Here is a 24,275-nt window from a genome sequence, read left to right on the forward strand (position 1 = left end):
AATCAACTGTGATGCAGCTTTCTTCTAGATTCGCTCGAAAGCGATGTTTCCTATCGTTATAGTTGGTCTTGTAGCCATTTTATACTTATATAATATCGATTTTTTTTATAGAATAACGTCTCACAAAATTATCTTTCGTTTTTCATCAAAAACCCATAGCTATGAATGAAAAATGAGCTTGACGGCATCGTCCATCGATAGAAAAAGGTCTAAATTTACGAATACAACAAATCTTGGCGCTTTCAACACACTTGACCACACACAAATCCACAATTTCAGAAGTATTGTGTACTTATCGAGCAGATAAGGAAAAACGATTTCGAGCAAATGTCAACTTGGGACGTATGGTGGCACGGTCCATTTGGGACTTGAGCCCATGACGGGCATGTTGTCAAGTGGTACGAGTTGACGACTATGCTACGAGACCGGCCGTTGTGAAGCACTTTTTTTTTTAATTTGTTTGATCGCCAAAGAATGGATGTAAAAATTTTCAACTAGTAACACAGTACATGCAAGTGCAGCTCACTAAATTGATAGTTTAATAAACATCTTTACGGATGTTTGCAATTATCTGCATTACAGGGTTTTCCAGGAGTTCTCATAGTTATATTGACTCTTTATTATGCGAAATGAACTTATTGTAATGGGAATTGAACTCTCTAGCACCCTTGTTGGACAAATCCAATAGGAATTTCCAAAGAACCTGACCAAAAAGGGTGCCATAGTGTTCACTTTCCAACGAAGTTCACTTCCAATGGGAAAGAGTCTAGGAAGTGTCCCAAAACTATGAGAACCCCCGGGAAAACCCTGTATCTGCAACAAGAATTAACGTTCCAATAAACGCCATTTGTTCTTTCTTTCCATTTTTCGGAAGCGAAATAAAGCCACACACACGCACACACCAAAGACAGGCGCTTCTTTGTTTCTTAGTTTCCTCTTTTTTTTTCTTCTTCTTCTTCTAACTAAATTCTTAATATTTGCGATCTTTTGTTTTAGGAACTTTCACATTACATTTGATGCGGGGATTTTCGACTCATTGTCTCGTTCTAAGTTTTACAACTCAAGTGTTTTCTTCTTCTTCTTCTTCTTCTTCTTCTTCTTCTTCGTCGTCGTCGTTTTCTTCTTCTCTGGTTTCTTCGCGTTCAGCGATGGAACGGGAAGAAAGCGGAAAGAAAGAAAACCCTTCACTCACACACGTCCACTACACACGAGAATAATAATAGGAAAAAAAAAACAAAAAATCTAATACAAAAAATAAACGATGCAAGAACGATCACCTATAAATTATATGATTTGTTTGTTTTCTTCTCTTCTTCGTTTACACACACGCACACACACACAAAAAACATAAAACAAAAATAACGACTTTTCATTCACTAGCAAATCAAGGCGAGGAGCAAGTTAACACATCAATCGATTACAATTATTGAAACGCGCGATGCTTCAATGGCGGTTTGTTCCCCTTCCCGGCATTTGCCCAGGGCCCAGGTTCTGCTCCGCCCGCGGTTTTGGTGGGCAACGGGGTCAGAAAGTGGGGAGGCCCGGGAGGAGAGGGAATATGGAGCGTTTTGTTTGTTTTCCAATTGGCTTGGCTCACACAAAAAAGAAAATGACGGCACATTAAGTCTAATCCTTGCTAGGTGTGGCGACGAGTTTGTTTTTTCGTTTTGTTTTTTAGTTTTTTAGAAAAGCTCGACAGAAATAACCAAAAAAAGGAAAGAAAATGAAGCTAAAATCCTAACGATATAAGTTAACGAAAAACAAAAAAAAAACGATCTCGACGGCGGTGCGGCAAAAAAAGTAAAACAAAAGAGCAAAAAAAAAGGAACCTAAAGCAACGAAGAGCATTAATCAAAAATAAAGTAAAAATAAAACTAAAAAAAGGTTTGAAAAAGTAAGCATTACAATAAAATAAAGACTAGCCGCCGGCCACGCCGCGAGAGGTGCGAGGTGTTTTTTTTCTGTCTCTTCAACGAGGATACAGTGAGAAGGAGAGGGACATACAGAGAGAAGGGGGGGGGGGGAGGGGAGCATATTGGGGGAAAGAAAATAATAATTTTAGGAGCATTTGAGGGAAAGGAGGGAGGACACTGGAAGCAATATTACCCTCGGGTAAAGGGTTCACAAACGCTAAAAACAGAGCGGGATGAAGGCGCCCAACAGCGTGTGGGGGGAGGGGTGACGCGGGGTAAGTAAAAGGGGGAGGCTTAAGGGACGCCACGGCGCACGCGCATGCTGCCCCTTAGTGCTGCATGCTGGCCGGGGCCCGCCAGCCGCCCCACGGCTCCTAGAAAGGGCAGTCGTTCTCGCGCGGCTGAAACTCGCGCCGGCTGACGTCCAGGCTCGAGTCCGAGTCCTCGCTGCCGCTCGTGAAGGAGTGGGCGATCTGGGCGGCGGCCAGCTGCGCCTTGGCCGACCGCTTGTTGCTCTCCTCCTTGAAGCAGTGGTTCTTCTGGTGCCGGATCAGCTCGTAGTACCGCTGGAACACCAGGTTGCACTTCTTGCACGTGTAGTTGATGTTGATCGCCTTCTTCTCGTCCGACTCGAACGTCGGGTTCGGCTGGTTTTCGTAGATTTTGCGCTGCTTCTGGCGAGCGTTCTGGGGGGGGGGGAGAAGGAAACAAAGCGTTACACAAGCGTTACACACAGGGGGTGTGCAAATGGCGCCTACCTGGAACCAGACGACGATGACGCGGGGCGACAGCATCAGCAGCTTGCTCAAGTACTCCAGGTCGCTGTCCTTCGGGTAGGAGTTGTTCTCGAAGAACTCCTGCAGCACCTTGATCTGGTAGTCGGTGAAGCGCGTCCGGTTGGCCCGCTTGCCGTTCGAGCAGGTGATCGGCTGCGTCTGCGGGGGCAGCGCGTGCAGCCCCATCGAGCCGGGCGGCGAGATGACCGGGCTCTCGATCGGGCTCGGTATCTTCATCTCGTCGCCGACGCCCACGAGCGACGGCGGCGTGGCCATGTGCTTCTTCAGCGAGATCGCGCTCGGCGGCCGCATCGGCATCGGGCTAGAGTTGGACGAGTCGAGCTGCAGGTCGGCCGGCGTCGGGCTGTCGTTGGACGATTCCGACTTGATCTTCTTCTTCTTGCCACCGGCGTTGCCTCCACCACCGCCACCGCCACCACCTGCGCCGCCGCCGCCACCGCTGCCTCCATTTCCGGCCGTCAACGAGCCGCCGTTACCGCCCCCCAACGACAGAGGACTCCCGAGGGGGCCCCCAGCCAGGGCGTCGGCGGCCGCCCGCTGGAAGTAGTCCGACACTACGCCCACCGTGTCGGGGCCGGAAAAGTCCGGCCCACCGACGACACCACCACCACCAACACCTGTACCAACACCACCGCCTCCTACTCCGACGCCGCCACCCACAACACCTGCACCGAAGCTGTCCGGAAAGAGGCTCTTGTTGAGATGGAAGGCAGCGGCCGCCCCGACCAAATCCTGCCCCGTCGCCGACTGATGCTTGCTGAGCGACTCGAGCAGCGACTTGGACAGGTTCTGCTTCATCGCCTCGTTCAGCGCTTTGCTCATGTCGGTCGAGCCCTGCGAGCAGGAGTTGTCCTGCGACAGCGACCCGCCCACCTCGGACGCCTTGAACGAGGCCGTCTCGAGGTCGGTCACCTTCGCCTCGCCCGTCCGCTCGTACTCCTCCACGTTCAGCTTCGTCGACGGTGGGATGCTGAAGTTGTACGGGCTGTCCTTGTTGCGCTGCCGCTCCTTGAACAGCGTGTTGCGGAACCAGTGCTTCACCACCTTCTGCGGCAGGTTCGCCTTCAGCGACATCTCCTGGATGCTTTCCTCGCTCGGCGAGTTGTTGATGTCGAAGTGGGAGCGCAGGATGCGCAGCTGCTCGTCCGTGATGCGGGTGCGGGCCCGCTTCTGCGTGCAGGGTTGCTGCTGCTGCTGCTGCTGCTGCTGCTGCTGCTGCCCCAGCGCGGACTGTACCTGGGCGAGCTGCTGCGGCGACTGGGCGGCCAGCTTCGGGTCCAGCCCGTGCGGCAGCAGGTTCAGATCGAGCGGCTTGCCGTTCAAGCTGACCGGCGGCAGTACGACGGAGCCGCCCGACGGTGTCTTGCCACCCTTGCCGCCGACGGGATCACCGCCACCGCCGGGCGAACCGTCCGGCTTGGTCGGGTCGACCTTCGGCGGCACGCCACCGAAGCTTAGCTGCGGCGCCAGATTCAGATAGCTCAGCGACATCAGATGGTGGAAGTGCATAAAGTTCAGCACGTTCAGCGCGTTCGGGTTGAGCTTGTTGGTTGGATCGGAGGCGGCAAACTGGAGCAGCGATGCGTTCTTGAGGAAGCTCGGATCCATCAGGTTGGCGGCGGCTGCTGCTGCGGCGGCCGTAGCGGCTGGATCCATCGCCGGCACGAGCCCCTTGGCGCCGAGCAGGGCGGCTGCGTCGCCCGGCGCTCCGAGATCGAACCCGCCGCCGCCGCCGCCCTGGTTGACCTTGGCCAGCTCGCTCAGTGCCTGGTGGTGGTGCGGGAAGCCGACGCCATCGCCCGGGAAGCCCAGCGGGCCGGCCGGATCGCTCGGCAGCCCGGCGGCTGCCTCGAGCAGCTTCTTGCGGTGCGCCAGACACTCCGGGCTCAGCTCGAGGTGCGTCTCGAGCATCAGCTTACCCGGGAACACCTGGTAGCAGCATTCGCACACGCAAATTTCCGGCTTGTCGGGGCCACCGACGGGCACCCCGCAGAACAGTGGGCCGAGTGCCTGCTGCTGGTGCAGTTGCTGCTGCTGCTGCTGCTGCTGCTGCATCTGCTCCGAAGGAGACTTGAGCTTGCGCAGCGACGAAACTTCGTCCAGCATGTTCGGCGACTGGTCGTGGCTTTCCGGGATGGGATGGATCAGTGGGAACTCGCTCTTCTTCTTGCTGTCGCCGCCCTGGGGCGAAGGCTGCTGTTGCTGCTGCTGCTGCTGCGGCGTCCCTGCCGGCTGCACGGCGAAGAGACTGCGCTCCTGCATACGACAGGCCCGCGTCTGGTGCAGCACGCTGCGCATGTGGATGTCCAGCGTGCTGCCCTGCGTGTACGCCACGTTGCAGATGTCGCACTTGAACTTCTTGCGCGCCGACTCCTTCTCGTCGCCCACCTCCTTGCGCTTTTCGCCACTACCGCAACCCTCGGCGAAGGCGGGCATCGTGAAGGGTGTGGCCGCCTTCTCGCCGAACGGCACGGTCGGGGAGGGCGAGTTCTTGCCCCGATCGGGACAGCTCTCTCCCCCGGCAATGTCCGCACCGAGCAGCGAGCCGGTAAACATCTGCGCGAAGCCCTTCTCCGCCTTCAGCTTCTTCAGCTTGTTCAGGTGGGAGACGCTGTTGTAGTGCACCAGCAGGATGTTCTTCTGCGTGAAGCTTTCCATGCAGATCGTGCACTTGAACGGCCGGTTCGGGTTGGTGAACTTCTCCGACTTGATGTCGTAGAACAGCGAGCTCATCTGGGCGGAGGAGGAGGAGGACGTGGACAGCTGCTGCTGCTGCTGCTGGTGTTGGGTCTGTTGCTGCTGTTGGTGTTGCTGCTGCTGCTGCTGCTGCTGCTGCTGTTGCTGCTGCTGCTGATGATGCTTGGCGAGGGAAGACATCAGCGAGGCAGCGAGCGAGTCCGGTGACGCTTTGTCGTCGCGCGGCATATGGCAGGCCGTCGCAAGATGGCGCTCCAGTGCCCCGGAATCCGTAAAGCTGAACTGACAGTCGGTGCAGGTGTAGCGACCCTCCGACGTGCCGCTTCCGTCCAGGCTCTTGTCGTAGTAGAAGCTGCTGCTCTTCGAGCTCACCGACTTCTCGCTCAGCCGATCCTCATCCACGCTGTCCCGCGCATCCCGCCCGCCCGACCGATCCGACCGCGGACTCAACCCATTCCGCTGCTGCTGCTGCTGGCTGTTGAGCATCTTGCGCTTGAGATCCTTGAAGAAGAGGATGGACGCGTCGGGCGAGGCGATCCCCGGCGGCGACGGTTTGCCCGACTGCAGCGCCTCCTGCGGGTGCTTCTCCGCGATGTGCGCCGTCAGCGAGTGGATGTTCTTGAAGTGGTGGTCGCAGTAGAAGCACTTGGTCGACTCCCGCAGCGAGTGGTAGAACAGGTGCCGGCTCAGCTTCTCGTGCGTCTTGAACGCGAACGGGCACTGCTTGCACCGGTACCGGTACGTGTGGTGCTCCGAGATGAGGAAGTTCAGATGGCTCGCCTTGAAGTGCTGGTTCAGGTCGGCCAGGTTGTCGAACGCGTCCTTGCAGTCGTGCAGGAAGCAGGCGAGATCGTCCGAGTCGGCGCTGCGCCGGAAGTGGCTGCTCTCGTTGCAGTGTATCTTCAGGTCGACCATCGTGTCGAACGGCGCCTTGCAGTAGGAGCAGCGGATGCTCGGTGTGCCTCCACCGGGCGACACCGAACCCTCCTTGCCGCCCTGCTGCGGCGAATGGGGCGACCCGGGCTTGTCCACTGGGCTGCTGCTGTTGCTGCCGGGCGGCGGCGGCGGCGGCGGCTGCTGCTGTTTGCCGTTGGTCGTTTTCAAAAATTGCGAGGTATCGACCAGCTTCAGCAGCCGGTTCAGCCCGTCCATCTTGATGTTGTGGACGCGCAGCACGTGCGTCTCGACCGTGGCCTGGTCGAGGAACGCCTCCGCACACAGTGGACAGGACAGGGTCGGCGAGTGTTGCTGCTGCTGCTGCTGCTTCTCGAGCGGCGGCGAACGGGCGGCAGTAAAGCCGTCGCCCGCATCCTGCCGGGCCGCGTACTGCTCCAGCATCTCCGCCAGGTTGCCGTGCTTCAGGTCGTTGCAGTTCTCCTTCAGCGCGAACGAGTCGCTCATGAAGGTGACCTTCTCGATGAGCCGCAGGTTTTGGGCGCAGCGGGCCTCCGCCAGCGTGCGCAGATAGTCGAACGGTTTGCGCGCCAGCGACGGCACGGCTGGGGAGAGCTCGGCCCCGCCCAGCAGCTCGTTGCCGGCGTTGTGGTTCGCCAGCAGGTGCTGCATCACGTTCACCTTCTTCGAGGAGAACTTGTTGCACACGCTGCACACCAGGCAGCGATCCTTGCAGCCGCCGGCCGACTGGCGGTTGCTGGCGTTCTCGCCGTTCCACATCTTCTTCTCCTGCAGTATGCTGCACAGCCCGTTGTCGCCCGTATCCATTGCATCTTGGGCGTCCAAGCCTGGAACGGTTTGGATGATAGAAGGATAGGATAGATGTAGACGGCTTTTTTTTATTTTGAAGTGAAGTTGACAAGCATATTCAAAAATTATCATATTGGTATTATTCTGACATTATTCGGATATATTGGAGGAAAATCAAAGAACTCCAAATTGCTCGGGGAACACATGACATAAACCTTTCTACGAATTCCTGTATTTTGTGAATCGGATCGTATCGGAACCTTCAATAGAACTCAACAGGAGTTTGAGTTAGATTTTGATACTGAGTTGATCTTTATACGTTAGTCGAAATAGCTTCTTGAATGAAAATGGGTCGTTTATTCTGCTTCAAATATATGTCGCTCACACAGTACTTCCTTCTAACACTTGATAATCGTAGTCATGGGCAGAATTTGGAAGTAGAATTTTCTGTCGTAAATTTCCCATCCTTTTCCCGTATTTCGTAATCGGAGAAGTATTGGTAAACTTCATCCAATCCATCATTCAAAACAGGCAGCAATCCGTATGATCAATATCTGAGCTATACAGCGGAGATGAAAAATCTTCCGATTTCAGTGCTTTTTAGTACTTTATTTTCACAATTGCCGTAGGAGCAGTTGATTATAAGTGAACTGACGGCGTTCGTTATCTCGCAGCTGACTCAAGTATTATAACGACTTAGATCGTATAAAGATAAAATATATATAAAGATATATAAAAGACAGAAGGATTGGTGATCTCAGCAACAATGCTCGTCGGAGCAAGAATGCAAGGACAAGATGCAAAAATCAACCCACAGCAGCCCTGAATTTGGCCTAAAGCACCAATTACAGAGGTTTTCAGTTGTTCCGATATTGGGGCCCTTCACGATTTTAGTCAGTTTTTTTTTTTAATGTAGTTTGACAGTTGAAGGCTGAAATCATGTAAACACGCCATACAAAACCACACATAAAACTAGTCTGCAATTTTCAGTCTAGATCATTCTAGCCTCAAAGCTGGAATTAGATTCGAGTACCTGCTCGAAAAATGGCAAAACAAGGTGGTGTTTACATTTATCCCTAGGTGCATAAAAGAGATCTGGTGATGGAACCCAGAATCAAAGTGTATGTAGTCCAGGTGGTCTCATAGCATGTTTTTATAATCAAGTTTGAATATCACTTTTTGGCAGGATGGGTGAAAACTTTTGTTCAAACAAGCTTTCTGTCGAAAACAAGGCGTAAATCGAAAAAGTCGTATGTCGAATATCTATGAATATAAAGTTTATAACCGAAGTTGAAGAGTTGGAATCTATGATATCGTGTATTTAATTTAAAATAATGTTCGATCATGTAATAATTATGTTTTAAAAGCCGTACAAAATATAAATATTCAAGATAGGGTAGTTGTGGAATCTTTAGAAATGTGTGTATAACGGTTATTAGCCCAGAAATTCAAAAAAATACATCCATTTCTTGTCAATGACAACTTTTAACTGTCAAAATCAACAGAAGGGATAAAACTCAGGCTTCTAAATTCATACATCCACCTGTATATTATACCCACTTAGATAACTGCTCGAAAACTGCTATACACTGAAACAGCTGACAGGCTGAAATTTAAGCCTACGAACTTAAAACGGAAAGGGCCCCATTGTTGGAATACCTTTTGAAGTCTATGGCCACGCAAAAGTTGTCGTTTGAAATCTGCAGTGTGGAGAGCAGATCTGCAACCTACGAAAGATATCCAGGGAATAAGGTCCCTTTTCCAAGGTTTGGAAATGCAAGTTGATTGTGCGTGTATTGAATTCTGAAGAAAGAATTGTCTATTCCTTAAGTAGAAATGTTCATCTGCGGATGGAAAATACATCTACAACATGTTATTGTTACAAAATGTCAACTACAAGAGATCTTTGGAATTAGGGTTCGGAATGTCTACCTGTGTCTTCATCTTCCGTCCTTCCTTCCGTCTCCCATTCGCCTTCCAAATCCCAACCTGGTTGGGAAAAGATCTAGAAGCAGTAGAAAAGGGCCATCTGGCACACACAGTCCGCCCTGTGCCTGTTATAAGCAAGGCTTCCCAAGCCTTTCGGCGCGCGGGATGCCAGACCGGAGCAACCCGGGAGTGAGCTGATTGAATGTCACGCCCTTTTGCGTGTATTTGATTGCTTCCTTTTACCGCTCGCACACAACTCCCGCAACGGGACCGGCGGTACGAACATATTATGCTTCTGTGTCGCCATGGAAATAAATCTTCTCTCCAAAACAGGCAACAACAGCACCAACAGCAGCATTAAAAAAAAACCCATAAAGCCAACGGGGCCTGCGATAAAATTAATAATGGAAACAAAATCTGAAGCGTGAAATCTTTCCCCCCCGTTTTGGCCACTTGCTGTCGTACCCGGGTCCGGGTCTGTCGTTAGTGGGTCGGTGGGGCGGGCGGTTTCAAGTTATTAAGCATGGGCAATAAAATTCATCATTTCGTTCACACCAAACATTAACGTTCGACACACACACACACACAGAAAGTGACACATATCGCGACCAGTGTAGAATTCATGCTGCTTTTTCTCCCGCTGTGTGTGCGGCCGAGCCAGAACAAACCCGTACCGTCGTAAAAAGGGATCGCGCAAGTGTGTGGTGCAGCATAACTACCACATTATGCTATCTTTCTTTCTCACTCTCTCTCTCACACACTCCCTCTCTTGCTCTCCTGCTCTCTCTCTTTCTTTCTCTTTTTATCCATTACAAAAGGGATCGAAAGATTGATGGCGGATGAGAACGGGCCACAGTTTCGCTTCACCGCACACATTTACGCGTTGCTCTCGCTCTCTTTCTCTCTCGCTTGCGCATTCCTTGTGTCAAGGGACAAGCTGTGCAAACACGGAACCTGATCAGGGAGGACCCTCATCAGCCCTTGCCCGCATCTGTACGTGTATGTGTGTGTGTGTGCAATATGCGTAAGCGCGTTGTGCACCCTTCGCTACGTGCTTCTTTTTTTGCGCGTGTTCGAGCGAACGTTTGGACGCTTTTGTTTACTCTCGCACGTCGCTGGGGGGGGGGGGGGGTGGAGGAGGGTAGCCAGCATGTACTGCGCAGCTAATACCACCGAGCGACGACGATCTGCGCCCGTAAGACGGTCGCTGCGCACGTCGTTTCCGGCAGGGTTCGGTTCTGATTGCGGCTGGGCTTTTTTTTTTTTGCTGTGTGAATTGATTGAAGTTTTTCGTTTTTTTTTTGTTTTTTGTTTTGGTTTGTGTCATCAGATGATGATGAACTGTTACTATACTTGGGCCTGGGTGGGTGGGAGCGTACGTACACAGGGCGTTAAAATCGTACCGCATCGCGCGTCACGGGGCCGCCGCGTCCTCCGGGCCGGCCGTGCAATTGCATTCAAAAACAAACACGCGCCACACAAAGCCGGGGCCAGTGGTCACACACACACACACACAAACACACGCGATTTCGATTCCTATCACACGATCACGAGTGCTGGAGCGCACGAAACACAATAGTTTAGCGTATTCGTTGTTCACGAGCCGCAGTTCACTGCTACGCTGCGCTGCCGCTCTGGCGCGTCTGAGGATATCCTGACGGACGGATGGCCAAATGGCAACTGAAGGGACTGGAAGCGGGAAGATACCGGCTCTCTCGCTCGCTCGGGGTCCCTCCAGTTATCCCTTGGCATCGCCCGGCGCATCAGCCAACAACAAAAAAAGAATTGAACAGAAAAATAAAAAAAAAATCTCTCCCCTCAAACTCCCCTGCGTGTGACGACGCGCGCACACTCGCCCTGCACGTTTGCTTTGTATCAATAAATGTGTGTGCCTTCACCCTGATCACTTCTTCGGACCATGCTGTTTGCGATGCAAGAGAGAGAGAGAGAGAAAGAGAGAGAGAGAGGGAGCGCACCGAATCCGAGCCTAGCCCATCGCGGGCGAGGCATGAAACGTAAGGCGGACGAAAAGGAAGGAAACACACCTCGATATAAGGGCAGCAACAGCGGATCGCCGAGCCATTCAAAAACCAAACCCTCGAGCAACGTGCGCAAACAGACACACACACACACACAAGCACATACATATCTACGTGCGACAGGGGCAGGGGCTGGCGGGGCCCGGCGGAAGAGGTAAAAATTAAAGAAATGCCGAGCAAATAACAAAAGTCGAGCAGAAACCGGCTCAACGCAAGCCCAGCGTGTGCGTGCGGACGTCAGAGTGGCTAATTCGACCGGCTGCGCGGAAAAGGGAGCGAGTGTGAGCCAGAGCACTGCGCGCTCTTTTTCTCACTCACTCTCTCCCTCTCTCTCTCTCTCTCTCTCTCTCTCTATATCTCTCGTCTACTCGTGCTGTATTGTGAGCTGCGATCGAGAATGCTGAACCATCCGAAACCTAGGAAAGAGGATCCCTAGGGTTAAGCGTTTTTTTCTATTCTTTGCACACACACACACACACACACACACACACACACACACACACACTCAATTGAAATATGTATTTGCTTATTCATGTAGCTCTTCTCGCCCCTGGCTTTCCTCTGGCCCTGTTTTGTTTTTCTTTTGTATCGACTCCTCTTTTCCATTCCCTGTTCGATGTACGTGTTTTATCTACCTCAAGGGGTCTCTCTTTTTACCTAGCACTTTGTTTCTTTGTCTTCCTCTTCGTCTTCGTGATTCATACACTGCGCAGCGGGCTTTAAGCCAGCAACTCGCTAGCCAGGGCGTGCCAAACGTAGGGCAGCAAGCAGGAAATAGGAAAGGAGGGGGGGGGGAAATGAAAATATTAATCTTAAAACGACACCATAAAAAAGTTTGACGGACTTGCTGCAACGTGGGCTCTGCATTTTTGTTGTTGTTGTTGGGTTTTTGCCTGTGTGGAATTTTTTATATAAATTTTATTGAGCGTGTAAACAAATCGACGTTCTTTTGGGAGTTTTTTTTCTTCATTCCTTTCCTTTTTTTCGTACTTTGTTCTTTAAATATTAGATTTGGAAGTTAAGACCCAAGAAGCAAAGTTGTTGGGGCACATTAATTTATCTTCATTTCATGATTCATTATTTCAACCCTAGCACGTGCAAACAAAATGTACAAATGTAAGACAACCGTTCACACCGACGGAAAGAAATCGAAACTCAGTTTGCACAAATTGTCTCATGCATTGCGGTTATGTTTTTTTCTTCGACCAACTAATTCACACACCTATGCACATAATATGTAGCAGCATGATGGATGGGTCCGCGGCGGCCGCAAACGGCCGTTTGTGTTACAATAAAACCAGTTTCCGGTGCCGCAAAGCGAATGTGAAAAGATGGCATTCATAAATTTCTTCAGCGCGAGAGAGAAACCCGTAGCGAAACGAGGTGACAATAAATTAAGAGTCATGTCCATTTCCGTCCATTGATACACATTCATCCACACACACACACACACACACACACACACACTGTTCCACACAGGGGTGTGCAAGCGAGATGGCCTGTATGCCCCCGGAGCGGTAGGTGGGGCAGAGAGCGAGGAAAGCGAGATAGAGAACGGGCAGGTACAATTAAATGAAGGCAGACAGGTCGAGCATATTTCGAGCAGTCGTTCTCGTGTCGTGCCAACGGATTTCGGCTTGCCGTAGCATGATTGATGTCTTTTCGTACCAGCAAACAAATTAGCGGCCTTTTTTTTGCGCCACACACTTTAATTCGGGATAAGCGCAACTGCTGCGCGCGACAACGTTCGATATGTCAGGAATAAGAACAATTTTCCTGTACATTGTACTCGAAAAGAATATGGTTTGGAAGTAGAAATTCAGTACCTTCCCTAAAGGTGATTTTGTCTAGTAATTACTGTCAACACTTCCACAAAATGATGGTGTGATGTTTCAGCTCCTTGAGCAGCATTTACACCCGCAAAATGTCCAACATTTTTATGGCCACTCGTTTTCTTGATGTTTGATATCAGTCTCATCTATTATTCTCTCCATAGCAAGATCCGGATGATTTGGGCTGTACGCATTGGTTCCTACGGCATTCCATGCATGCCAAACGTTAGACCATCAAACAGGGTCAAAAACCGGCCCCCGAAGCTTCTCTCATTGCGTTGCACTTAGAAGTTTCTGGAATCTTGAAGCACCGTGATTAATAATGCGCTATCGTGCAGCGATCAATACATCATGGTACCCGCAGCAATGACTTTTACATCCGAAACTGGCTGACGCTTCTCTATTTAGTCTAATTGGTGATTGGCAGATCTAAGTATTTCTCTCCAGTGACGCAGATACTATTTGTAATCGGTGTGATTAACTTGCTTTCAAGCATTTAAGAATTGTCAAGAACTGTCCAAGAATGAATGATGTAGTATCTCACAATATTTAATTAAATAGCCCTCATTATAATAATGCAAACCCGGTTCATCAGCGAGCGGCCACTCATGACAAACTCTCTCATAAGGACCATTTGAGTCCAGTCAAGAAATTTGACACGATTGCGTTTTGAAACATGATTGTTGTGTTAGAAGCCTGCCAGGGAAAATCAATCGATACGGGTAGCCGAAATCGTAAAAGATGTTCAACCGCCAGACCAAATATCGGCGATGACTTGAGGATACGCTCACAAAAATTGGAAAATACAGAGTTTTTGACGATTTATATAGACATGTTCAGCGAGTTGTAGATTCGTTCAGGCATATAATAGACTCTTTCAGCGAGATATAGAATTGTTCGGAAGTAGGTGTAGACATGTTCGGTTATACTGTAGAGCTGTCACTTTCGTACCCCTTGGACTGCAACTTGCATCATTCTCATCAGGAGGTAAACAAACAGTTTTCGAAAACATATGCTTTTTTCAACTAATTTATGCATTAAACAGCTTGGAGAATGATTATTTGCTACTTTTATGGTATTTAAGAACGAAAAATTGAATGCTGCGGCACAGGGTGTAAACAAAACAAATGACAACACTACAGAATCGCTGAACATGTCAACGCCTACTTCCGAACAATTCTATATCTCGCTGAAAGCGTCTATTATATGCATGAACGAATCTACAACTCGCTGATCATGTCTATAAAATCCTCGAAAACCCTGTAAGGCAAAAAGTGAAGGAGTTTCTTAAAAGATAATCGAAAGGATTATATAGTTATATCATTGAATTATCCCTTTTTACATCTTGGTTAATCAAATTTTGTCACGGAGGAGTCCGAGACATTCAGGATGGTTAAGGAGAGACACACCGAGCGAGAGGTGACATCAAATTTGAATTTAAACTGAGTTTTTCGTAGCAGAAAACTTTACTTCAAAACTGCCAAAACATCATTTACTGTCCTCCGGATAAGCTAGAAATTAAAAAACTTTCACATAGGAAAGACCACCTACCTTTGGCCGTCAGCTTGAAGATGTTTCGCAGCCCGAGCAGGTTGATGTTCTGCTCCACCTTGCAGCTCTTCTTCAGATGGTGTATCATGTAGTAGATGTGGTCGGTCTTGAAGCAGCACGGCACGCAGGTCAGCATCAGCTGGCTAGCTTTCGGCGAGGACTGCTGCTTTGTTCCATCTGCAAGTAGCCAACAATTTGCATCAACAAGTTCGACGAACGGTGGGTTAGTTCACACTTGCCTTCACTCTTAACGGTCGTCGCCAGGCTGGACTTTTCGCTAGAGATGAGCAGCAGATAGTCGAAACAGATCCGCCGGAAGATGTGCTTCTCCGACAGGCTGTGGATGCCGATCTTCTCCAGTGAGGTGGTGTAGAAGTTGCAGCAGTTACACTTGAGCTGCACGTTGTCCGGGCACGACGGTGAAGAAGATTCTGAAAAAGCAAAAACAAACAACGAATGGTTGAATAAACAAAAACAAAAAAAAAGAAAAATCCTCTTCTACATCAGTCCACACTTACGCTCACCATCGATACCGTTCGCGCCGGTCCCGTAGTCCCGCTCGATCAGCTCGGTTTTCGGCTCGAGCAGCAGCATTAGCGGAGAGCGCGAAATTTCGCTGACGCTTGGCATCTCATCGTACGCAAATTTCGGTTCCTCCGCCAATGGGAAGATCAGCTGCAGCTTCTTGTACAGCTCCTGGCCAACGAACTGGCGCAGCTTGGTGGCCGCCTTGTCCCGCCCCTCCAGCAGGTGGATCATCAGCTCGAGCCGGCGCAGATGGTGGTCCGCCTTCAGGTGCCGCTCCATCTCCACCCGGTCGTGGGCCTTCTGCCCGCACAGCAGACACTCCTGGCCAGCGATCAGGATCGTGTCCATCGCACTGCTGCTCCGGTCCTTCAGCACGTGCTTTTTCAGCTCCTCCAGGCTGTTCGTCTCGAAGTCGGCACACACCAGACAGCTGTAGTAGGTGGCGGGGTCGAGCGACAGCCGGACCGGCGGATCGAAGTGCAGCGGGTTCTTGTCCTCGTCCAGCTGGTGCTGGTGGTGATGATGGTGGTGCTGGTGGTAGTCCCGGTCCGTGCCCGGCTCGCTTGCCCCACTGAACGGCGAGGGTTGGTTCAGGAAGAGCGAATCGGGCGTCGCCGTCTCGTGCGGTGCGCCGAACGGAGACGACGGCATCGACAGAGGCTTCAGGCTGCCCGAGCTGATACCACTGCTACCACCACCATTGTTGTTGTTGTTGTTGTTGTTGTTGTTGCTGCTGTTGCTGTTGCCAGAATTGCCAGCGGAGGTGGCAGCCGCCACTGCGGCCGCTGCAGCCGCCGCCGCCGTATACTCGTCCACGCGCGCCATCGGCGAGTCCTCCTTTAGCGTGTTCAGATTGATCGCGCTCAGGTAGTCGAGGCTGTCCGACTGCTGCTGCTGGGCCTGCTGGTGCTGCTGCTGCAGGCTCTGCAGGCTCTTCAGCTGGTTAAAGCTGGACTGGAACGAGTTCAGATTGCTGATATGTTTTTCGCTCGTCATGTGGATGCGCAGATTGCGCGCGATGTTCGTGTCGTAGTTGCAGATGTCACACTTGAAGAAGGATTTTGGCCGCCCGCCCGTCTCGTACCCGACCGGGCCGCTCTCCTTCGATTGGGCACTGCCCGGGCCGCCCCCGACACCTCCACCGCCACCACCAACACCTCCACCGCCACCACCAACACCACCACCACCGCCGCCTCCACCGAGCTTGCCCGACAGTGAAGAGAGCGGTGAACTGGCCGCCGCTACTGCAGCCGCCGCCATGTACTGGTTGCGCGAGCTGTTCACCACCTTCTCGTTCGCCTGCAGCGTCGCAAGGTTCAGGAAGCTCTGGTTGCTCTTGTTCATCATGCCGTTCAGGTCCTGCATGTTGTTCAGATGCTTGTCGCTCTGCATGTGGATCGACAGGTTGCCCTTGGTCGTGGTGGAGTAGTTGCAGATGTCGCAGCGGTACGGTTTGTACCCGCACGTGTACGATTCACCGCGCGCCAGCCGCGGATGGGCCTGCCCGGCCAGACAGTAGCTGCAGGCCGTCTCGCCGTCCGGGTGCTTCTCGCGCATGTGTATCTCGAGCGTTTCCTGGTACTTGTAGTGCCAGTTGCACTGCGGACACTTGAGCGTCTTGCACGAGTTGCGCGTCGAGATGTTCGGGCTGAAGTTGCTGTTCCGGAACGCCGTCGACGGTTCCCTGCAAGCGTGAAAGCGAGTGAGTTGGAGCAGATTCTGCCGTGCCCTGCCCCGTACACTTGTCTACTTACGGTTCCAGCTTCTTCACGCTGATCTGATGTTCGCTCTTCAGCTCCTCCCCGACGTCCATCGCCTCCGGGCGGAAGTTGTTCGCGATCAGCTGCTTGTACAGATCGACCGGGCTGTACTTCTTCAGATGGAAGTCACCACCAGCACCACCACCACCGGCACCACCACCAACACCACCGCCGCCGCCTCCTGCCCCGAGCTCCGCCGGTCCGGGCGCGCCCTTGTTGGAGGCAACAGCCGCCACCGCAGCCGCCGCCAGCGGGTTCAGCTTCATGTCAGCCGCCGAGCTGATCAGCTCGAGGAACTTGTTCTGCTTGCCGTACAGGTTCTCCCCCACGGACGAGAGCATCTTCTGCTGGTTCAGGAAGTCGGTCAGCAGCTTCCCACTGACGGCGGCCGCCGCCGCACTGGCCACGCCACCCTTCTTCTCGCCCTCGCTGCCGGCAGCAGCGGCCGCGGCAGCAGCAGCAGCCGCCGCAGCCGCCGCAATCGCCGCACTCTCGTTCATCGCGTTGCTGTACTTTTCCGCCGCCAGCTTCCAGCTCTGCTGCAGCTTGCTGTCCATCTCGTACAGCAGCGCATTGTTGGCGACAAGCTTCGGGAAGCCGCCACCGGCGTCGAACCCGAGGCTGCCGGGCGCGAACACATCCGCCGGCAGGCCCATCGCCGACTGCTGCAGGTGGTGCTGCTGTAGCTGGAGTTGCTGTTGCTGGTGCTGCTGCTGCTGCTGTTGCTGCTGTTGTTGGTGTGCTTGGAGCTGCTGTTGATGCGAGAGTAGCCCCAGGATGCCGTTGTTGGCGGTACTGCTCATAAGATTGTTGCTGTTGCCATTGCTGCCGTTGTTGTTGATGCTGCTGCTGTGATTGCCATTGATGTTGCCGCCACTACCCAGGATGGGGCCGCCCCCGACGGCCGTACCGCTTCCGGGTCCGATGAGTGCGCTGGCCGCACTGTTGCTGTTGTTGTTGTTGTTGTTGTTGTTGCTACCGCCGCTACTACTGCTGCTGTTGCTGCTGCTACTGCTGCTGCTGTTGCTGCCGCTGTTGTTGCTACCATTATTACTACTACTATTGGTCTTGTATCTCTCGTCGCCCTCCACGTGCTTCCTACTGTTACTGTTGGCTGAAGATTTCTCTTCGAAAGGAACCAGGAAAAAGAACTGCTTCTCCGCGTTCGTCTGTATGATGGCACTGCTGTAGTTCTTCTCCAGCAGCATCCGCTCGTAGTCGTTCAGTGTGAGACTGTGCTCGATTTTGGCATGCGCTATAAAGGACCGGCAGGTGCCGAAGCTGAGCTTGCAGCTGAAGCACATCAGGATCGCCTTGTGGCTGCTGGTCGAGCCCGCCAGCGGTACCACGCTGGCGGCAGCAGCCGGACCGGCCGACGGGGACCGTGCGGCCGGCGGCGACCGGGTGATGAGGTTCTGTGCCTGCTCCTGCTCCTGCGCCGCACCGGCACCACCGACCACTGCCGGCCCGTCGTCGTCGTCGGCGGCGGGCGCGAACGTGTCGCCGCCGGCGGTGACGCCGCTCTCCTTGCTGAACGAGACAATTCGGAACGAGTGGGTGCGAGGATTGCCCGAATTGCTGTCGTTCTTGGGAGAGGCGACCGGGTCGATGATGCAGGTGTTGTCGTTGCAGATGATGCGCCCGTGGAAGCGCTCCACCTCCTTCTGATACTCCGGCAGAACGGTCTTCACAGTGTTGTTGCTGTTGTTGCTGCTGCTGCTGTTGCTGCTGCTGCTGCTGCTGCTGCTGCTCGTGACAGTCGATTGAGCAGCTTGCTGGCCCTGCAGAAGAACAACACTGCGTGAGTTGCCTGCTCAAGGAGACGCCCTTCTCCCCCCCCACCCCCCCCCCCTCACGAACCCTTACCTTGTCGACAAAAAGTTGTATAATGCCTTTATTGTCTACCGGTTTGGACAACAGTCTGAAGATCGCTTTGCTGAGGGAATCGTTTGGCACCGGCCCGATCGTGTCGTTGCACAGCTTCAGTATCCGCGACTCTCTGTGCTTCAGGTAGAACTGAATTTTGGTGGAGAATTTTGTCTGTTTGCGAGTAGTCATCTTTGTGTAATTTTGTGGTGTTTGGGTGTGTGTGGGTGTGTTTATTTTTGTGTGGAGTTTTGTGTCTTGCGTTCGTTCGTTCTGTTTTGTTTGTTGCGTGGTTTTATTGTAAAAGATGGAGCCTTTTTGCTTTCTTCTTCTTCTTCCACTTCCTTTGTGTATAAGTTCTACCGGTTTCTTTGCGCGATCCGGTAATTTTTAATTAATAGTATATGTATACATATATATTTAGCTCAATATATATATATATATGATTAAGATATAATTATAGTTAAATGTAAGTTATAAATAATGCGAGGTTTATAATTTTGTAAAACTTTTTCTAAAGTTTAAATCTTAAAATGTAATTTTTCGCGTAATTTCATTATAACTAAGTTGTTCGTTTCATTAAATAGGATTATCCTGTGGTTTTGGGGGGAAAGAAAGAGAAAAGAAACAAAGAAAGAAGAGAGAAAAAACGAGACCGGGCGGCAGGTGCGTGGCAGAATGGAAAAAAATGCGCGCACACACACACACACACGCACCAGCCGTGTGGGAGTAATGTTTCGGGTTAGCATGGTTTGACACTTGTTCGCAGTTTTTGACCAACGTGTTTGTTCAAGAGAATCCATTCGCGATGCTTATTGCGTGATGAAATCATGGCTTTGTTTAAGTATTGAGAGATGTATTTTGCGCACACGCGTATTTATATGCACTCGTTTGTGTGGTGATATTATCATCATGAAGAGCATTTATTTGAACGCTGGTAGCTGGGGTGACACAATGGCGTCGCTAGAGCAAATGTGGTAAATTATCAATGTGTGGCAGAAGCAAGACATGTAACGACGCAGCGCAAAGTTGATACATTGGTACGCAGGTTGATAAAACCAGTAGGATTTTTCTCCTTCATAAAATACAGTTGGAAAACTTGAAATTTAAATAGACAGTTAAATATAATCACAACGCTTGGAAAGAAAATGCATTTAGCTGGGCTGGGAATATTTTGAGGCGGGGAAAAAGGTGTGTGTAAATATAAATAACAGGTGCAAAATACATTACAACACTTTAAACAATTTAGACAATGTAGAATATAAATATATATAGTAAAAAAAATAACACCAAAGGTACGTTTTGCGTGTTTTTCCGGTATTCGTGGTGTAGCCGCCTTCACGGTACACATTTTATTTAAAATCGCACACAGATCGCAATCAACGCTTGTTTTGCAAGAGAATCCATTTGTTTTGTTTTGTTTCGCTTAGCATACTTTCGTATGTTTTGGTGCATTTTTCGCACAGCTGGAAAGTGGTAAAAGATTGTATATGTGTATGTACGTTTATATAAATATAGTTGGAGGTAAAGCTGTAGGTAAGATTTGATATATGGCGAGCGAAAAAGCGAGTTCATTAGAGTCACAATTATGTAATTCGATTAATGGCAGGCACGGCCGGATGGTATGGAACATTATAAACGCACGGGACAGGGGAAGGGGAAAACGGGAGCGGAAACAATGTAGAGGAAATGGAAAAGGGACAGGAAATGGAAATGGAAATGGGGAATAATAATAATTGCATTTGCACTAGTGATGGGAAAAATGAAGTTTTCGTCGGAATTAATTCCGGCTAGCTCTGAAGTGTTCAGGAATCGATTCCGGATAGTAGGTCCGGAATCAGCTTCTGGAATTGGCTCGGGAAATAGCTCCGGAATTTTAAATGGTGCCGAAATTGGAGTCGGTTTCGGCCTCTCCATGAGAATAGGTGTTTCGGTCCTCTATGCTGCTACGATTGTATTGATAGCCGCAGATACTCCAAACTTATTAGTTAAACGATCCATTCTCAAGGAGATTCCGAAACAGCTTTCGTTTCTAAAATTTCTGATTGGAATTCCAGAAATGGTTTTGATTCCGATGTTAATTCTGATTACGATTCCGGAGCGAATTGCGATTCCCGGGGGTCCATTCCGATGCCGGCGTCGATTCTGATTCCGGAATCGGAGTTGACTTCAGAATTAGCTTCAGAATTGGAATCGTTTCCAGAGTCGGAATTGATTCCGAAACACGGAAGCGGGCAGGACCCAACGCTAATTTGCACCCCAACATCATTAACTCCCCCCCCCCCCCCCCCGCCCCTTCTCACCCCGACTGTCACTTGCTCCGTAAATTCGTCACAAAAAACAACAACACGTTTGATCGTTGAGGGACAAAACATTAAAAAAAAAACAAGGACAGAAAATGAATACATAAAATAAAGCGAAATAGTTTAATTGCTTTCGTGCAACAAATTTAATGGCCGCTGCCATAGTCATCTCCCTTTTCTTCCTTCCCCCATTTTATCCTAGGGGTGATTATGTTAATTTCCCCCTTTTCGTCGTCCTCATTCGTGTCACACCCGCGCGCAACCCTCGGCATCCTCCCCCACTGGGTAGCATAAAAAACGGCCACTTCCCTACGCAACCCACCACCCCGTACTGTGTGTGTGTGTGTGTGTCTATGTTGTCATCACAACATACAGCTCATATTACCCATTTAAAAAAAAAACACACACACACAGGGGGAAAAAACTTAAAACGAAGAACCAGCAGCAGCAAAGAAGGCAACATGGTCGAGGCTTGCGCTGTATAAACACACCTTAAAGAGTCGCCCCTATTATACTTTTTTTTTCGTCTCTCCTTCTTGCTGCCGTATGCGTGTGTGCGTGTGTAGGCTCTGTGCACTGGTGCTTGTTTGTGGTGGTGACGATGACGAACCAGAGCATAAAATTTGATGCTTCTCGCTGCCCGATGAGTGTGCCTGTGTCGCGCATATGAAGGAGTTTTTTTTTTTAATTTTGCTTTTCCCCTTGTTATCGGAAGCGAAGAAAAGCGCAAGAACAATCGGAATCGGCAACAATGGCGGGTGGTAACCCGGGGAAGGGAAGTATGCATCACGCGTGTCTGTGTGTGTGTGTGTGTGCGCGCTCGTGACGCGCGATAAGAAGGATAGAAATGCGTGTTATGTTAATGTTGCACTTTCCCCCGTTTGAAAAAGGCGTTTTTTCGTTTGGTGACATTTCCCAGCCTTGTTTTTTTTGCATACATTTGCAAAAAAAGAAAATTGGCAAAAACGAAGCACCGCCAACCGCCATTTTCTCTCCCTGCTCCAGGCTCGCTTTGCTGATGGGTTTCGGGCGACTTCGGCCCTTATGCCTGCGAGGGTGCAGGTGGGTGGGGTTTTAGAGAAAAACCATCCACCGCCTCGCCCGCCCAGTGCACTGCGTGACATACGACGCGTAGTTTTTCTTTTTTTTTTCTTTAATTTGATTGCTGCGATTGAATTGATCGAGGAGGTGGCAGGCTGTGTGTGCGTGTGCAGCGAAAGGGAGGTGGGAGTTATCTCCCAATTATTTCATCCCCTGCCCAACAAGAGGAAGCTTTTTTTTCGCTCTATCGACACACACACACACACACAGATACACACAGAGGCCAACAGCGATGCGATTTAATAATCGTCACTTTTTGTTGGCATTTAAGTTGTCACACACCAACGCACATACATAGACACACACACACACACACGCGCATACACGAACAGGTTCACATGCGCGCACGGACACACGCACACCCTTTTCACCCACCGCGTGATGGAGGAGGGTGGGTGGCTCGTTTTTTTTTCTTCTTCTTTTCTGCTGATTGAACTTCGTGCCATCTTTAGATTGTGTTTAACACTTTTTGTTTGAAATAAACGCACGTTTAATTAAAGTTAAAAATTGATTGCTATTCTGCTTTCCTCTGCACATACGCACGCACACACACACACACACTCACCCACATACACAGACGCAGAAATGGGCACAAATCATACGAAAATGAAAATCACTGCCAACCCCCCCCTCCCACATTCTCCGCCCTTGTGTTAAGCCCACCCACACACACACACCGCCCCCCTTTGCCCACCCATGCTTCCTCCCCTCTCCCCCTCCAAGCCCATTTTCACTTCGTTTACGGTGCACACATACGCGCCTACACACGCGCACACATATACAATCACTTTACGCTTACCAAACGGTGCGACGAATCTTCCCTTTGACCTGCGGGTGGTGGTGGCGGTGCTGCTGCTGCTGCTGCTGCGAGAAAAAAAGTGGGACTCTGGCCCTTTTTCGGCCCACCAACCCACCGACACATACACGTATACGAGCACAAGCAGACAAAAAAATAGGTTGCAAGATGAAATCCAACAAACCCCCCGTAGCAGCGGCCATTCCCGGGTTTTGCCCTTCTCCGCGCGGATCTGCCTCCCTCGGGATCGGGAGAGGGGGTGGACCGGGAAAGCACCTTGGATCGCTGCCCAACCAGGGTGTGGAACACCGCTGGGGTGCTCAGCTCGGGATGGCCATTTTTTACGGTGGCGAACACGGTTGGCCGCACGGCGCAAATGGCGAGAGCTGGCCGGGAAAAAGGAAACAGTGGGGAATAAAAAAAAAAGAAAGGGAAACTAACGCTGAACGAACGAACGAAGTTGCTGAAGTTGCGACGCGCTGCTGTGCCTGTGTGTTCGCTCGTCTCGCCGTGCACACTCGGCTTCACACAACAGCGCTGCTTGCGAGCACCGAAAAAAAGGGGATTTTTTCTGCTTCTGCTAATACCTGACTGCTCGACCGCTCGACTGCTGGAGTGGCAAAAATTACCAGTCGAGCAGTTGTGTGAAAGGCAATTTCGAGCAAATGTCAATTGGGTCGTTTTCAAAATTAACAAAAAAAGACGTTAACTGGTCGATGGGAAAAGTGGCAGGAACGTTTTAATCCAGTTGGATGAGCATTATTGAAACAAATATTAAAATGTTAAAAATATCTGAAGACCAACTCAAATGGACTGGAACATAAGAATAGAAGATATAACAATGTGCAGGAACATCAACATTCACATCTGCAATAGCCTTCAATACAGTCAACTTCTGTCAAACACATCATGAGATACCAACCCAAGCTCCCGACCACGCTGGTTTTCGTTAACGAATTATCCCCGAAAAGACCAGCGAAATACAGATCATTTTCGGGGATAGTGAACACACGTGAAGGATGAACCCATGCAAAAAAGAGCTAAAAATAGAAATGAACATTCGGATTCATTCCCTTCCCTCACATTCCAATTCATGCTCATGCTTCATCCTTGATGCTACCAACCACATCGCTAATTCTACTTCACTTCGCTAGTTGCGCCACCATATTATTATTCATGATCGTGCTTTTTGCTTGTTTTGTTGTATGAAGGGGTACTGATACTAAATGAATTCAAAGAAATAAATAAAACAATAAAAATAATAGATTGACTATTAAACACGCATTTCTAACAATTAGTAAAGGGGTCTGAAGTTACTGGAGCTGCATGTTTTAAAAAGAAATCAAAACTTTAAATCATCAATGAAAACAATAAAAATGGAATTGAACTCATTTCGACCATGGTGCAAACATTACACCATTACCATTTGACCATTACTAGTTCATGAATATGAATCGTT

General features: G+C 50.4%; 1 protein-coding gene across 3 annotated transcripts; it reads right to left on the minus strand.

Annotated features, from left to right (window-relative positions):
- Positions 1 to 899: 899 nt before the first annotated feature.
- LOC120905722 (zinc finger protein 2) lies at positions 900 to 23,370 on the minus strand. Of its 3 annotated transcripts, none has more exons than XM_040316755.1 (8): positions 23,258 to 23,370; positions 18,617 to 19,210; positions 16,745 to 18,531; positions 14,981 to 16,674; positions 14,702 to 14,893; positions 14,463 to 14,639; positions 2,672 to 7,149; positions 900 to 2,599 (listed from the first exon to the last, which is right to left on the minus strand). In XM_040316755.1, exons 2-8 carry the CDS (start codon positions 18,806 to 18,808, stop codon positions 2,288 to 2,290), a joined length of 8,832 nt encoding a protein of 2,943 aa, XP_040172689.1. In that variant the 5' UTR covers positions 18,809 to 19,210; positions 23,258 to 23,370; the 3' UTR covers positions 900 to 2,287. The 3 variants fall into 3 exon arrangements, with proteins under 3 accessions (XP_040172689.1, XP_040172690.1, XP_040172688.1); XM_040316756.1 differs by having other exon boundaries at positions 14,987 to 16,674; positions 22,820 to 23,370; XM_040316754.1 differs by having other exon boundaries at positions 22,820 to 23,370.
- Between the last annotated feature and the right edge of the window lie 905 nt (positions 23,371 to 24,275).

The sequence above is a fragment of the Anopheles arabiensis genome, chromosome X (assembly GCF_016920715.1).
Source record: "Anopheles arabiensis isolate DONGOLA chromosome X, AaraD3, whole genome shotgun sequence".
NCBI lineage: Eukaryota > Metazoa > Arthropoda > Insecta > Diptera > Culicidae > Anopheles > Anopheles arabiensis.